Raw genomic sequence first — 15700 nt, 5'->3', positions numbered from 1 at the left:
TCGACAAAGGCGTCCGCTTCGAGCGAATCGTCCAGCAGATCCTTTTTGAGACCCATCATCTTGTGAAACGTTTGCACCTTGTCCAAATGACCGGACTCCATCAGCGTTCCTGCCGCCTTGTTGGTCATGGCGCTCACTGCGACGCTGATCCTGAGGGCTTTCAGCTTTTTCTCCAGCAGACCGATCGCGTACGATTTCCCGCAGCCCGCGTCTCCGCTCAGCAAAGCCACTTTCAGGCGATCGCCTCGAAACATGTGCAACTTCACCATGCGTCGAACCCACTCCTCCTGGCAGTATCCCGAAAGAGAGAGCAAAGCCCGAGCCGCGGGGTCCTCGTCGGCGACGCGCGGTTCCTCTCTGGCGCGCTTGCGGGCACCGGGCGCGCCAAATCCCTCGGCCGGAGAGACGTCGACCCCCGGCTCGTCCATCTGTCTGTGCGGGGGCTGCGCAGTGTGACCGTCAGAGAAACGGCTCGATCTGCACCCGCTTCGCGAGGAGCGAGCTTCGCTCTGGGCGGTGCGGAGCGGCAACCCGAAGCTGCTCGGCTCGATCGAACCTCGAGGTCCTCGAGCCTCCGTTCCCGCCACTTAGTTCTCCTGGGTCTCTCTGTCTGCGTTTGATGAAGGCAGACAGAGAACGGTCAATGTTCAAGGAGTCTCGAGCGCCGAGGGATCCGTCCTCCTCCCGTTGCTTTGGAGAAAAGCTCGCGAAACGGGGGCTTTCTATGCCTTCCAGGACGGACCTGAGTACGCCGTTCCTCGCGCGGTTCGAACCCCTGTGGCGATCGCTGTGTTCCTCAGGCAGCCCCGCGAACACAGAGAAAAGACTCGGATGCCCTGGCGACCGTTTCTCTGAACAGCGTCACGCTCGAGGAGTACAGGATCTGGCTCAGTTTCACGGCCACGGCGGTGACGCCGCCCTTCCCCGTGCTGTTGAGCACGGTCAACAGCCCGGCCAGCAGCTCGACGAAGGGAGCCTGCGCCCCGTACTCGAACAGGAGCCAGGCGAAGTCTTCCGTGTCCACCTTGTCCGTGCACCTGTAGCCGTTGGCGTAGACGCGGGGCCTCGTGAAGCCAAAGTGTTTCGCGTACCACTCCGGCTCTTTCTGAGAGAGCGCGATGTTGACGTTTTCCAGCAGTATGCTGAACCCCGCCGATCGCCTCTCGCCCATCCTCATCTCGAACAGTTTCTGCAACACCCCGACCGGCGTCACGGACTCCCCGGGTCTGAACATGCGATCTTCGGGCAGAGACACCGCCAAGAAATGCCTGCCGACCCAGTCCAGGTGAGGATGAGAGCGAGGCGATTCGCTTTTACCCGCCTCGCCTTCCGCGCTCCGGGCGGCTTTCTCCCTCAGCTCGATCTCGAGGGCTTTGCGGTCTTCCAAAGCGCGGTGCAGAGCTTGTTTGGCCTCCTCGAGATCCCTCCTGCAAACCTCCAGCTCGTAGGCCATGCGGACGACAGCCTCCTCGCCCGAGCGCCCCGCTCGCGCGAGGTTTCCGCTCGACTCTCGAACGCCTGACCGCAGGTCGACACGTTCATGGAGCGCTCCTCTATCCCGCTCCCTTTCCGTTCTGTCCAGAGCGCCCTTCAGCTCTGCGATCTCGCGTCTCATCGAAGCGATCATGTTCATGTGAGAACACCGGTATTCGCAAGCGTCCTCATCTTCGGATTCTTCTCTACCCTGCTCTCCCTCGCCGCGATCTCTCTTCCGCCTGCGCGAGACCGTTGATCGTGTGAGCATGGCGATTCCTTTTGCGAGTGCGATTTTGGATTCCGAAGGATCGACCGGGGTGAAGTGTCTTGCTGTGTTATGTCAAAAGTCTGTTTGTATACTGTGCTATGACCAAAAACTGCTCTGATGCTAGTGGGGCCCGCGACAGAGACGCTGACCTGCGCAACGTTTTTCATTCCGTTGTGTCCGTTTGATGAAAAATAAAGTCGATCGCGACCGCTGCCGCCCTGTTGGACAGCTTCTCTGTGTGAAACAAACCAGTTTGCTCGAAAGGCCTGGGCGCTGCCAAAGACCCCTCTAACCTTCTCGCGGTCGCACATCTGACTGTAACAAGGCAGGCTCGCACACAAACACGCACACCAGATCGGCTCCCCTCGTGAACACACGGCTCACGTCCAGGGCGCTGACGGGACGGCGATGGCCATGAAGCAGAAGGAACCCCCGGGTCGTGTGATGACAAAAAAAAATCACAGTGTAAAATCAAGGTGGATTTTCTGTCCCATTTTTTATTAACTTTTATTTTACAGCCAGTTAAAACCTCACAGAACATTTGTGATAGCTTCAGGTGTGGTACTGGAAGGCCAACTCTTTCTCAATTCCGCTGCGCTCTGGGCAGTTTCGGTTCCATCTCTGGGTTGGATCCCTAGGACATGTTGTAATAAAAAAGTCATACAAAAAACAATTCCTGTGTTCGTTTGGATTTTCTGTCCTGTTTTTTTATTTTTTATTTTATTTTTTATTTTAAAGCCAGTGAAAATCTCACAAAACATTCGCAATTGCTTCACGCCAAGAGCTAAATGACCGACTTTCTCTCTCCTTGCTGTTGAGCTGTGGGCCGTTTCAGTTCCCTCTCCGGGCTGGCTCCGCTTTTATGCCTGACAGCTCGATTGAGAAAACCTTTCCAAATGCAACGTTCCAAATGTAAAGCAACCCCAAGAGAGCCCAGCCCAAGAGCGTTCCGATCACCTCCCCTCTGACAGCACATGAAGCTCCGTGGAGAGGCTCAGGTTTGGGTGAAGGGAACCGCACGAGCGGCTCTGCGTGTAGTCACACAACAGAGCTCTGTGTCATGGGGGGGCCGACGCAGAGGAAGGCTGGAGCCTTTCGCTGAGACGAGTCACACTCCACGGAGCTCTGCGCCCTGTCGAAAGGGGCAGACTCAGAGGCGGGCTGCAATAGCTTCAGATGTGGGGCTGGAAAGCCAACTCTTTGTTCATTCCGCTGAGCTGTGGACCTTTTCGGTTCCATCCCCGGGTGGGGTCCCTTTACTCCAGTAGCTTTGGACTGGGGGAACTGACAGGCATAAGGCTGATGCGGTCCTGTTGAGAGGGTGGAGGTTGAAGGGTGGTCAAGATATTTGGAGGTGACATTACAAGAGGTAAAGTGGTTAAAGATTATCTGAAATGAATGGAGGGTGGGGATAGTGAGAGGGAGCAGCAGAAACATAATCCTGGTAAAAGGGGGGACAGGGGTGGTCATCATTTTGGGACAAACATAGGCGTGTGTGATCTTGAGTAAAGGGACCTGGGTGTGAAAAATCCTGACTGAACCTATGTGGGTGAACCGGATCTGGGGAATAGCTTGAACCTGTGGCCTGGCCTGGGTGAGGTGGCGACTGGTACAAGCTTGAACCTGTGGCCTGGCCTGGGTGAACCGGATCTGGGAAATAGCTTGAACCTGTGGCCTGGCCTGGGTAAGGTGGTGGCTGGTACGAGCTGGAACCTGTGGCCTGGTCTGGGTAAGGTGGTGGCTGGTACAAGCTTGAACCTGTGGCCTGGCCTGGGTGAACCGGATCTGGGAAATAGCTTGAACCTGTGGCCTGGCCTGGGTGAACCGGATCTGGGAAATAGCTTGAACCTGTGGCCTGGCCTGGGTAAGGTGGTGGCTGGTACGAGCTTGAACCTGTGGCCTGGTCTGGGTGAGGTGGTGGCTGGTACGAGCTTGAACCTGTGGCCTGGTCTGGGTCAGGTGGTGGCTGGTACGAGCTTGAACCTGTGGCCTGGTCTGGGTCAGGTGGTGGCTGGTACGAGCTTGAACCTGTGGCCTGGTCTGGGTCAGGTGGTGGCTGGTACGAGCTTGAACCTGTGGCCTGGTCTGGGTCAGGTGGTGGCTGGTACGAGCTTGAACCTGTGGCCTGGTCTGGGTGAGGTGGTGGCTGGTACGAGCTTGAACCTGTGGCCTGGTCTGGGTCAGGTGGTGGCTGATACGATTGTCTTCTTGCAAGAAATTGTGTGACCATTGTCATCATCTTCATTTCGTGGGCGTGCTGGGCCGCTTGCAATTTCAGCTGTAGCTCTGTGTCATCTGCCTGAGACAGGGCTTCTTTGATTGTCCTAGAAAAAACATCCATTGTGGATTCTAGCTTGTTTTTGGGCGTTTGACGGGTGGTAGGTGCACCTGTAAAATGACAAATGTTTTACATAATGAGCTATTTCTTTGTTGAGTGCTTTATCAATTACTACATTATGAGTATTGCCCAATAACATTATAGCTGTATTGCTGTAATATTGATTTTTATGTAAATAAAAAAAAAGTACTTAACACTGTGAATGCAAATGAAATGACCTACTTGTAAAAGACAAAAATGAGTATGACTAACTGTGATCACGTTTGTCATGAGTCTATGATAATAAACATAGAAATGCAATATATAAAATGGAAGTAATAGCCTATAGTGTATTATATAATATTGAAGCATTGTTTGAACTATAAATACCTGTTAGCTATCAATCATACTTTGTTATGAATGATGGTAGTTGTAATATTTTAATTGCTTACATATTTTTCTAATCTGTCGAATACTAAGACAACTTTTAAATTGCTATACTATTATAAATACAATAAAATAACATTAACAACATAAACGAAGATTTAAAATAAATTCCGTTTGCCCTTACCTGTACTGTTACTGTTCTCAAACTCCGGCTCTTCACTGTCCACCGATGACGGCACATCATCAACTCTGGTGGTATCCAGTAATTCCGGTGGTCGGAAACTTGGCCTGTCACCCAAAATGCCTTCCATTTTATCATAGAATAGGAATGTTTCACAGCTGTTTCCACTCTTATTATTGTGGTCTTTTACCGATCTGTATTTGTATTTCAAGTTTTTGATCTTTTGCCGGCAATTTAGCCACGAGCGCTTAAAACCTTGCCTCCCCATATTTGTTGAAATGTCTTCAAACAAGAATTTGTTATGAAAATGATCCTGCAATTCCGTCTGCATTGTCTCGTCGCCCCACAGACTTAAGAGGCATTTAACCTCATCATCGCTCCACCTTGTGGACTTTCCGACCTCCATCACTCTTGTGGCACACGCAAATGCACACAGTCGATTCGTTCCTGATTTATTTCCACATATGAGAGAGGCCTGTATCCGACCAGCCTGCCTCCTGAGCGTGCCTCTGTCGATTCGTTTCTGATTTATTTCCACATATGAGAGAGGCCTGTATCCGACCAGCCTGCCTCCTGAGCGTGCCTCTCGCGACAGACGTGGAGCTCCGAGGCTGTGTGGCTCTGGTTGCGAAAGGCTCCAGCCTGCCCCCACCGAGAGGAAGTCTCCAGCCTGCCACTGAGTTGGCCTCTCCTGACAGACTCAGCTGTGTGGCTCGCGTTGCGTAAGGCTGCAGCCTGCCTTTGACTTGGTCCCCCCTGACACAGCACTCCACGCAGAGCCGCTCGTGCTTTTTACTTTGACAAACCCCGCCTTTCCGTCGAGCTTCTCGTTCCGTCCGACGGGAGCGGATCGGCCTGCGGGCCGCTCTCAGACGATGTAGGATCCAGCCTGCCTCTCGGTCTGCTCCCCCGCAGGCACGGGCCGCGTGTGTGCCTCAGACGCGAAAGGCTCCAGCCTTCCTCTGCTTCTGCCCCCCATGACACAGAGCTCTGTGGTGTGACTCGCCGCAGAGCTGCTTGTGCTTTTCCGCTTAGGCCCGCTCAGGAGGCAGGCTGGAGACTTCCTCTCGGTGGGGGCAGGCTGGAGCCTTTCGCTGGCACGACTCACACTCCACGGAGCACTGCGTCTGTCACGAGAGGCCCGCTCAGGGGCAGGCTGGAGACTTCCTCTCAGACAAGGAACACTCCACGGAGCTCTGCGTCCTGTCAGGAGGGGCAGACTCAGAGGCGGGTTGCAATTGCTTCAGATGTTTATTTTTATTTTTTATTTTTATTTTTGTTTTACAGCTAGAGAAAAACCTTTCCCAAAACGAGACAAAGCTCGGCGGGGTCTCTGAGCCTGCTCTGAAGCATCTCTGTTCCCCGTTGTACGCCCACAAAAACAAAACACAAATCTGGGTTTGATATTGTTTCGCTTATTCGTGTCTTTATTTTGTATATTTTACAGCCTGTGACAACTACAAAGAATAATTGCAAAAGTTTCAGGTGTTCGACCCACTCTTGGTGCTCGTAGACCCAATTCTTCTGACCGACTGGGGGGTCCTCATGGACAGATACAGGGCTGGGGTGGTGATGCATTGCATGTTCCTTGCGGCCAAGCTCACGTTGGTCACCAGGAATAATTTCAGCTGATTGTGTACCAGGGTTTTAGTGAGAGAGTAGTAAATGCTGACAGCGATCCAGGGAGTCCAGCAGCAAACAAAAACTATGACAGTGAGCAATGAAAGGATGTAGGATTTTGCAAGGGGAAGCTGTTCTCTCTTTAAGTGAGCCGACCCCCTTCTAACATGTCTTCGCACAGTGAAGAAGATTGCGCCGTAACAAGCAGCCAGAATGATGCAGGGTGCGATAAAACAGATGGTCATCCTGATCCACGTGATGACGAACCTTTCGCTCGGGGAATAGGTGTCAGCGCACAGCGTAATCAGACCGACTTTGAAGGTTTCGTGATTGGATATGTTCACCAGAGCTGACACGGAGGGAGGAATGGCACACACCAGGGACAGGAAAGCTCTCCTCGCCCACTCTCCTTTCACCCTCTTAAGAGAGGAGAAGGCAGCTTTTCTGAGGACCACCCTGTTGTATCTCTCTATACTGATGCAGACCATCATGAGTACCCCGTATTGCAGGCAGAACTGTGGAGGAAACAAATACGCAAACAAAAAACAAAAAACAAAAAAAACAGGTAATGAGGAGGGATTGAAGAAAGCAGAGGTTTTTCATTTGTCCGGATAGAGAAAAGAACAGGAAAAAGCAAAGGCGACTCACAGTTATCACCCCCTTCGTGGCTTTGCAGACGACATATCCGAAGATCCATTCTTTGGCCATGTTCTGCATGACCCACAGCGGCGTCGCGGACAATGTGCCTATGTCGCAGAGCCCGACGACCACGAAAAAGTAATCGCAGCGCGAACGAGCCTTCGGAGGTCTGCACAGCCGTAATCCCAGGTTTATCATGCAAACGTTTACGATCAAGCCCAGCACCATCACCGCAAAGTGAAGCATGGGTACCACACTGAACGCGATCGAAGAGTGAATCTCAGAGGACGCGTTGGTTGGTGACGGGCCGGTAGCATTGTACGTTGTCCTTTTGCCAAACATCGTCGCAGCTGACCTGAGGGACAGTGAACACTAGCACAGACAGAGAGACGTACGCTTGTGGTGCTGAAATAAGCTCCTCTCTCCCTAGCTCCAAGCCCCCGACTTAGACTGCCTTGCTGTATGGACATCCAACGGCGAGCCACACTCCCCCCACCTCACTCAGTCTCCGAACGGAGCAAACGGAGTACGGCCGACTCAGCTCGGAGTCGGACCTCAGCGTGTGGAGCCAACTAGTTGGCTAACTCTAGTTCCATAGCTGCTCAAAGTCTTGCGCTCTTGTCTAGGCGATTTGTGTGCCTCTTGCCTCAGTCGAGACAAGCGAAATCTCGATAACCTATTGTGCGTGCGCTGGCTGTGGCCCTTAGAAACCTGGAACTCGATCTTGAGCACACTTTACACTCATCATGGAAGTTACTCAGCAGACGTACGTGTCGTGTCCCGCATTGGACTTTGGTTTGGCAGCGACAGACACGAAAGACCTCAAAAAAGGCTTGGAGGATCAGCTTCGCCTTCTCGACCTGTTCGACTCAAGCGCAGGACTTGACCGCTTTCTGTTGTCATCTTCCGGCTTGTTTTGGGAGTACCGAAATCGCAGGTCAGAGGCTGCTGGCTGGTTCGCGGACAGTATAAGGCGACTGAACGTCGACACCTCAGACGTTCGTTCACTGTTTTTGGGCTCGTTGAACGTCATGGACAGATACGTCGCCACGCGTGACACTGAGTCCGAGCTCGTGGAGCTTTTGACGAACTCGGAAAATGTCCGAGCGGCCTGCTTCTCGCTCTCTGCGAAGATGCACGCCACGTGCTCTCAAATCGATCTGGACGACATCTGCGTCCGCAATCGCGTCTGGGCCAACTCCACCGTCAAATCCCAGCCGGGGCCGAACCTGACGGTCGCCGACGCATCCTCTACTGGTGAGGGGATACTGAGAGCGGAGAAGGACGTATTGATCGCTCTCGGAGGAGCTGCGTTCCCTGTGAGGGAAGAGGACATTGTGCGTCTCTTGGTGAGGTTTCTTGCGCTGAAGCGTTCTAAGCGCGTTGCATTCCGAGAGCCGCTGAGCGCGCTCCGAGAGCCACTAAGCGAGCCCCGACCAACTGACGTCGAGCCGCTTGCAGCGCCGATCTCTCGAGCCGTAGATTTGCTAACCAGGGCGGCTTTGGACATTGAGCTTAAGACGCGAGTGAGCACCTGGCAGCTCGCGGCCGTGTGCTCTTTAATTGGGTTCCTGGATGTCAGCGGAGCTTCGCCGGACGAGCGAGAGCTCGGCGAGGGTGGGCTGATGGCGCTGTTCGATAGCCTGCGGCCGGGATCATTGACGCAATCCATCATCCGCGAGATCGAGGCTTCATTGAACTCACGCTGTTTGGTGTGTGGATCGGGGGACCTCCATCCGCTCGTGGCTAGGAGCCTGCTGAGCATCTCGAAAAAGACTTGTTCGAGGTGCCGGAAGGGTAAAGCGCGAGGTAAAACTCCCCATGCCCGTGGACACAAAGTCCTCGGAGAGACATCTACTACTCATCATTCGACCTACTCCCCTAGGGCTGCGTTGCTCACGTGCCACGAGACGATGATGGGCTCCCAGTGAAAATGTGCTCGTGGACTTTGGTGGAGCTTGGACACCGAGTCCTTTTTTTTTGCACTGTATTTTTGTGTGTGTGTGTGTGTGTGTGTCTGTCTGTTGTGTACCCGAGCAACAGATGTAGAAAAAAAAAACAACGTGTCCCTGCTTCACAGAGACTCTCTTCCAATGCGAAACCTGCCTCTTCACCGTAACCGTCATCGATGCTCCGTCCGACGAGTAGGCAGTATAAAATAAAAGTGACCCAGAGAATGGAATGGATACTGAGGAGGAACCGCGTCGTGTCTCAGTTTCTGTAGAGAAGATGGCAGGAAAGGAGGAAAATTGGGTGGACAGACTTCAATCCTTCGCAGATCAGCGAAATTTAACAGTCGTGTACGACACTATAATTTCAAGAGACGACTTCTTCGAGATGTACAAATGTAGTGCGCGGCTTTTCGCTGAGGGCAGCGTCAAGGAAGATTCCCTCGCCCTAGGCATCGGACCTCAAAAGAGGTTGGCAAAATTAGCCGCAGCCAAAGCTTTGCTATTGGGGGTGCTGAAAGAATCCGCTGCAGACAACGCCAAGCTCCCGTCACTGGAGGCTACGAAAGATGAATGGGAATCGAAGCTTGTCGCTAAGTTCGCAAGTTTGCCCACTGCGGAGAACTACGTCGGCCGACTGCAAGTGGGTATCCTATTCACGTGACCCAATGCCGCTGTTTGTGCATGAGAAAAAAAAAAGCTCTCTTTGCGTTCACAGGAATTATGCCAGAGGTACAACTGGCCTTTTCCCACCTACAACTTCGAGGAACTCACACAAGACCAGTGGGTTGCGTCCGGCAGATTTCGTTGCTTCTGCTCAGCGTTTGCGATCTTTTTAGACGGAGCGACCAAGGTGGATGTGCAAGCGACAGGTAACAGCGATGTGACACTGTGATTTGTTTCCCTCAAGTTTTTGGGTTTCAACTAGGGCCGTTGTCTCACACAGGGACCGGTGAGACCAAGAAGGCAGCTAAGGCCGCGTCGGCAATGGGTGCGCTGGACGTCGTGAGACTTCTCGTCCCACTGGTTGAGAAAACCTAGAGGGGAGGTTCGCCCCAATGTATTCAGAGTCTTCCCCGCATCACAACTCAACTCTGTCTCATCCGCCGCTCGTGGACCGGCCTTGCACTCGGAGTCTGGTCTTCATGGCTGCCTGCTCTGCTCATCGTAGTGGCATACCTTTTGTGTGTTTTCTGCCCCTATGGCAAGAAGCGCAGACGATACGGCAAGGTGTCGTCTGTTGCCTTGTAATTGTTGCAGGGATATAGATGAAGTTGCTTGTCCAGAATAAAACATCACTCGAGCATAATTTGGATCTGTGCATTTTTTATTGTGTCGACAGCTTGACATTGTGAACACACTAGTTACAATGAAAAAAAAAAAAAAAGAAAAAAGAAAGAAGAAGAACTGTCTGCAGCAGGATCTCAACAACTTGACATTGTGAACACGCTAGTTACAATTAAAGAAAAACAATGAAGAACTGTCCACAGCAGGATCTCAGCAAATTGGCCTCGTTGTCTTCTGGGCTGCTCCTCCTGCTATCACTGCAGACCTGCGTAAACTAGGAGAGATAAAAGGGTACAAGTTTCAGCTGTGTGCAGCTTTCTTTTTTTTATTTAACAAAGCAGACAAACAGAAGAAAGAAGGAAAAAAAAATTCTCGCACCCCTTTAGCTCTGCCTCACAGAACCGAGGGGTATTTCTCATCGATCGGGACCTCCAGAACTTGGTCTGAGCGACTCAGGGCTGCGGGCTCCGGGCTCTCTGCCACTTTTCGCTCTGCACCCCGGCAGTTGCAGGTCTCGACGGTCTCACGCCAATTCGACAAGGTGGACGGTTGACGTTCGGTCGTGGGCTGGTACACAGCACCGACCCGTTGAGCGTTGGGCTTGTAGATGTTCCCAGCGGGCCTTTTGCAGAACCTGTGCATGATGAGCACCAAGCCCAGCACCATCAAAGGCGCTGCGACCATGGTGTATGCCGCCCACTCGTTCCGTTCGTACCACCACCAGAAACTGTAATTTTCATTCACCATCGTCTCATTGTCCAGCGAGTGGACACGGGGCAATTAGTATACCTCGGCTCAGTCTGGGTTCGCGTCACGGAAACTACGATCGCAACAAAATACCTCTGACGGCTTGCGAGTGAGAGCCGCGAGCCCAGAGCCTAACCCGGTCGCCGATCGAAACGCGTCGTCGTTCCGGCTGCGGCGCTAGGTTGGATCCGACCGCTGCCCCAAGTATCACCCCCTCCGAGTCATGTTTGAAAGCGGCAGTTACCCGGGCTCAACAGAGTTTCGCCTTGTCCTCCAGACCTCATCAGAACCTCGCGCTCAGCCACCCGGATAGAGGGGAGCAACGATGACGGACGACTCAAATCGCGAGCTACCTCCGGAGAAGTCTCCGGTCATCTCCGCAGCCGCGACCGAAGTTGACCGCGAGAGCCTCGAGGCCGTCGGCACCCGAAGCGGGACGGGATCCGGAGTGAACGACCTGACCTGCTCGACTGCCAGAATTTCTGCAGATGAGAATACGACTCCCCTTCGCCCTTTGCGGGGAAGGACGGTGCAACGCTCGCATGCGCCGAGGGAACACGAGGGCGAGCGAATGGGCGGCAGTCAGAGGGAACCTTCGCCTCGGAGATTCCCGCCCTCCTCTTTTCGTACCCCTGTGGAGCAGCCCATCCCGAGGCACGGAGTTCCTGCGTTGAAAACGAAGATTCCCCACAGCAGAAGGCGGACGAAATCTTCTGACTGCATCAAGAAAAAACTTTTCAGTCAGCGTAACGCACACCCCGTCCGGGTGTGATCACGGCGCTTGTCTTGATTTATCCCCTAACACAATTGTTCTCTCTAGCGTTGTACGCTCACTGTTGTGAATTAAACAGCATTGAAAACCTCAGCTTGTCCTGTGTCTGTCATTTGTATCGCATTGGGGTTTTGTGCCTTTATCATATATGCGAGGGGCGCTTAGGAACACACGTAGGCCAAAGCGGGGAGGAAAAGTCAGAGTCTCTAGTCCCTTAGACCGAGAGAGAAGTGAAAACAGACAAAGACGCACCCAAGTGAGCTGAGAGACCACATGATTTTATTCAAGGGAGCACGTTCAACAACACACGCTCATGTAGCTACATGTTCAGCACACAAGCCCAACAACTTGAGTGTGTCACGGTGACAAGTGCATTTTTCGCGAGCTGTCAGGTTGACACGTTACACAGAGGGTGAAAGCGAGGCAAGACCACATTTTGGAGTTGACCGGTACTTTATTGATTTTTTTTACATCATCATTTTTCTCTCGCTTCATTTCATTGAGAAGAACACATACCGTGAAAAGTGTGGACCTTTCAAAAATGTATAACAAGCAGTAAGTGCACAAGGCCGGGCTCGTAGGGGATGAAGTCGTTAGGTTTGAGGATGGGCGATGCTGCATCAGCAAAATTTTGTTGCCGCTCAAGTCAAAGCAGTATCAGGATACCCAGGGAGGACAATGTCAACAGAGTGAGGGACGAGACAGAGGGCTTTGTCGAGCCCCCCTTGGCCCAAACTGAGGGACTGAGAGGTTTGACGATCAACGTCACGGAGCAGTTTGAAACAGAGAAACTGTACTGCTCGTTGCGATGGCCCACGTTTGCCCAGCGGCTACATTCGTACGAGCCCTCGTATCCTGTTGAAATTGGCGAGATGAGTAGAGTTGAGTTCGAGCCCAGGAACTTGTGAGTGGCGCTGATGCTCTCCTCGAGCTCGTACTCCAAGGCAGTTCCGTTGTCCTGGATGTAAAAGAGTCCGCGCTTGGTCCCACGTACAACCTGGTACCAGGAGAAGGCCATGAACCTTTCGGGATTCTCACGCGGACAAGTCAGTGCGACCGCACACTCTCCCCCATCCGCGCTGACACGGGTGCCGTGAGCCTCGACCGCTTCTCTCACCTCGTGGCACGAGCGGAACGGGACCAGGGCGGTGCACGCCAACACCGTCAGAAACAGCATCTTCGCGAAAGGCCCGGAGCTTCTCTATCCGCGTGTCTTTAGCAGAGCAGACCGCGTTGGTCGAGAGGAGAAGTGTGGCGCGGATCTTCTGAACGACGGTCTTATACCGTCCGGGCTTGAGCCTTCTAGCGTCGGCCTCCCGCTGCCGACAGTCTCCTCTATGGGGAATTCCGAGATGGGAAAAATGCCTCTCAACCTCATCGGACCCTGTGCCCAAACCTTGAGCCTCTCTCTCTCTCGAGCGTCCACCCGACAGCACGAAGGTGATTGCGTTCGGCTTGGTCGAGGGCAACAGGGCTCCGCTCCTCTGTGCGTTTGTCCTCGTCCTATATGTCTGCACCAAGCACAACTTGATTTTTTTTTTTACCCTCTGGAATAAACGCAACCGTCTGTGGTATCTGACTTGTGTGAGCGTGTGTGTTTCGGTCCCACATTTACTGTTTGCAAGCTGTTAGGTTGACAAATACACAGAGGTCGAAAGCAAGGCAAACCACATTTCTGAGTTGACAGGTCTTTTATTTCATTTTTTTTACACCTTCATTTTTTTCCTCTCTGACATTTCACAGAAAACGACATAAGCCATGAAACTTTAAACTCTTGGGCTGTTTGCGGCGAGCGGCAGGTGTCTGAAACGTCAGCCGGATCCTCACGGGTCTTCGAAGTACGTGGAGAGGTCTTTTTCCGAGTATCTGTCGCCCTCAAGCGGCCTGTGGTCGCAGCAGCTTGTCATGGACACTCGCGCCCAAGGGCAGGATTCTCCGGTTATGGCAAACACAGAGGCCCTGAAGGCTTCGAGGGCGGTGTAGTCAGCGTCCGTTATGTACTCCTGGAGCGCGTCCAGCACCATCCGAGCCAGGTCTTTGTTTTGCGGATGAGGAAACCTCTCCTTGCTGAACATCCCCAACCAGGCCTTCACGTGCGGGGGCTTCACTCTTTCGAAGACGCAGGCCAGACCGTCCACCACGGCCTCCACCACATACACGTCTGGCATCCTCTTGTCGCTGTTGGTGTAGTGCTCAGGGTGATGCTGGTTGTTTTCGTAGTGGTGCCTGAAGCCGATGTTGGCCATCGGAGCGGTCATGGTGGCGTGGTCCTTGTAGGAGTCGTCTGTCTTGCTCCCCGTCGGGCTGCCGCTCAGTCTGCATCTGCGCTTGAAGCTTTCCTCCAGGAGAGCCCTTGTCATGTTCACGGCCATGATGCCGGAGTACGCCACGTCTTCCACCTCGCTGGTCTTGGAGCAGTCGTGGCAGGCGATGTTTCTCACATAGTGTCGGTCGGCCAAGAGGTCCAGGGTGAGACCCCGCAGTTCGGACTCGTCGGCTCCGTCGCCCAGCCTCTTTGTCGCCCCGCTCCTGGTCGCCTGCTCGAGAGCCCTGGCGACCACAGCTCCGATCATGGTCACGACCATGTTGTGAGTGAGGAAGGCGACGTGGTGTTCTCTCACCGGAAGGTAGTTCGCCAAGGCATTTTCGAACTCCCTGTTCCAGGATTCGTCCGCACGAAGCACCTTCTGCTCCCTCAAAAGGGCTGCGTTGGCCATCACGTGCACCAGTTTGCATACCCCTTCCTGATCTTGAGTGGGCATAGTTTCGCAGATGCTCCGTCTGGCAGCTCTCGGGAGAATTCCTTCGAGCAAGCTGTGAGCTGCCCTACTTGAGGGGCTGGTCTTGTGCGAGTACCGGTTGCGTTTGGGTATCAGGGGCTCGGGTCTTTCCTCGTCATCGTTCTTGCTCGACCTCGAAGAGCGGGGTTTGGGTGTGGAGGGTTTTGAGCTGGCCATGGTTTAGCTTCTTCCCTGGAGTTCAGCGGCTGCAATGAAGGCGGCGGTGATGTCAAATGTGGTGGTGGCAGTAGCAGGGATAAGTGTCAGTGGTTTCAATTCGTGTGGCGAAGACCCAGGGAGGACACTGTCAACAGAGCGAGGGACCTTAAGAGCAGGGATTGCTGAAGATCGAAGTTACGGTGCAGTTTGAAACCAAGAAAGTGTACTGCTCGCTTTGATGGCCCGCGATCGCCCAGCGGAAACAGCCGTAGGAGCCCTCGTATCCTCTCGTAAACGGCATGATGAGCAGATTTGAGCCGAGCAGAAAGTGACTGGCGCCGACGCTGGCCTTGTGGTCGTAGTTCGTGGTAATCCCGTTCTCGATGCGAAAGAGCCCGTGCTTGGTCCCTTGTACATCCACGAACCAGGCGAAGCCCTTGAACTGTCCTGGATTCGGTTGTGGACAAGTCAGTGCCACCTCACACCCTTTCACATACTTCTTGTCACTGATGCCTTTAGCCTTGTCCGCTTCTTTCGCCTCGCTGCATGGGTAGAACGTGACCAGGGCACTGTAGGCTAACACCGTCAGAAACAGCATCTTTCCGAAAGACCAGGAGCTTCTGGGCGCGTGTGTCTCTCGTAAAGCTGACCGCGTTGGTCGAGAGGACGAGTGTGCCGCGGATCTTCTGGACGACGGTCCTATGGCGTCTGGGCTCGAGCCTTCAAGCGCCGGCCTCCCACTGCCGACAGCCTCCTCTTCGGGGTGTTCCGGGATGGGGGGAAGCATCCCATCAGCACTTCATCTTCACGATCACCAATACCAGCACGGGGCAGGTCACGGTGGACAAAAAGAGAGCCACCGAGGCTGCAGCGGTTCCGCGGACAGCCGCCTTCTCGCACTGCCGCTCCCTCAGTGAACGCTCGTCCGCCTTGGACTCCAGTCTCTTGGCGTAACCCTTGAAGGTGGCGTTCAGCGTCTCGACGGCTCGAGTCACGGACACCCCTCGGTTGAGGAGATCGAGGACTGCGTTGGCTCGGGCTCGCATCTCGAGGACAGTCGCTCTTTCGTCCTCACCTCTCGCGAGGTGTGCTCCTGAGAGGGTCTGGGGTTCGCCTGC

The 15700-nt window shown here is 53.6% G+C and overlaps 1 protein-coding gene and 1 long non-coding RNA gene across 2 annotated transcripts; both read right to left on the bottom strand.

Annotated features, from left to right (window-relative positions):
• Nucleotides 1–459: 459 nt before the first annotated feature.
• Nucleotides 460–5328, bottom strand: LOC144993879 (uncharacterized). Its single transcript, XM_078949785.1, has 4 exons — nt 4633–5328; nt 3230–4132; nt 836–1806; nt 460–690 (listed from the first exon to the last, which is right to left on the bottom strand). Exons 1-4 carry the CDS (start codon nt 5033–5035, stop codon nt 460–462), a joined length of 2508 nt encoding a protein of 835 aa, XP_078805911.1. The 5' UTR covers nt 5036–5328.
• A 4549-nt stretch (nt 5329–9877) lies between these two features.
• Nucleotides 9878–12452, bottom strand: LOC144993983 (uncharacterized). Its single transcript, XR_013657321.1, has 2 exons — nt 10503–12452; nt 9878–10398 (listed from the first exon to the last, which is right to left on the bottom strand). It is a non-coding gene; the product is annotated as an uncharacterized LOC144993983 (long non-coding RNA).
• Nucleotides 12453–15700: the final 3248 nt, after the last annotated feature.

This window comes from Oryzias latipes, chromosome 7 (assembly GCF_053564925.1).
Source record: "Oryzias latipes strain Hd-rR chromosome 7, Olatipes_Hd-rR_3.1".
NCBI lineage: Eukaryota > Metazoa > Chordata > Actinopteri > Beloniformes > Adrianichthyidae > Oryzias > Oryzias latipes.
Note: the sequence above shows the minus strand (reverse complement) of the source record. Positions and strands in the feature narration are given on the sequence as shown.

Excerpts from the sequence above, each read along its gene's own strand:
- LOC144993879 (XM_078949785.1), bottom strand. The coding sequence starts at position 5,035 with ATGGAGGTCGGAAAGTCCACAAGGTGGAGCGATGATGAGGTTAAATGC. Across the intron at positions 1,807-3,229 it reads TCAAGATCACACACGCCTAT|CAAGACACTTCACCCCGGTC; the intron begins GTTTGTCCCAAA and ends GACATAACACAG. Across the intron at positions 691-835 it reads TCAGAGAAACGGTCGCCAGG|CAACGGGAGGAGGACGGATC; the intron begins GCATCCGAGTCT and ends TTTTCTCCAAAG.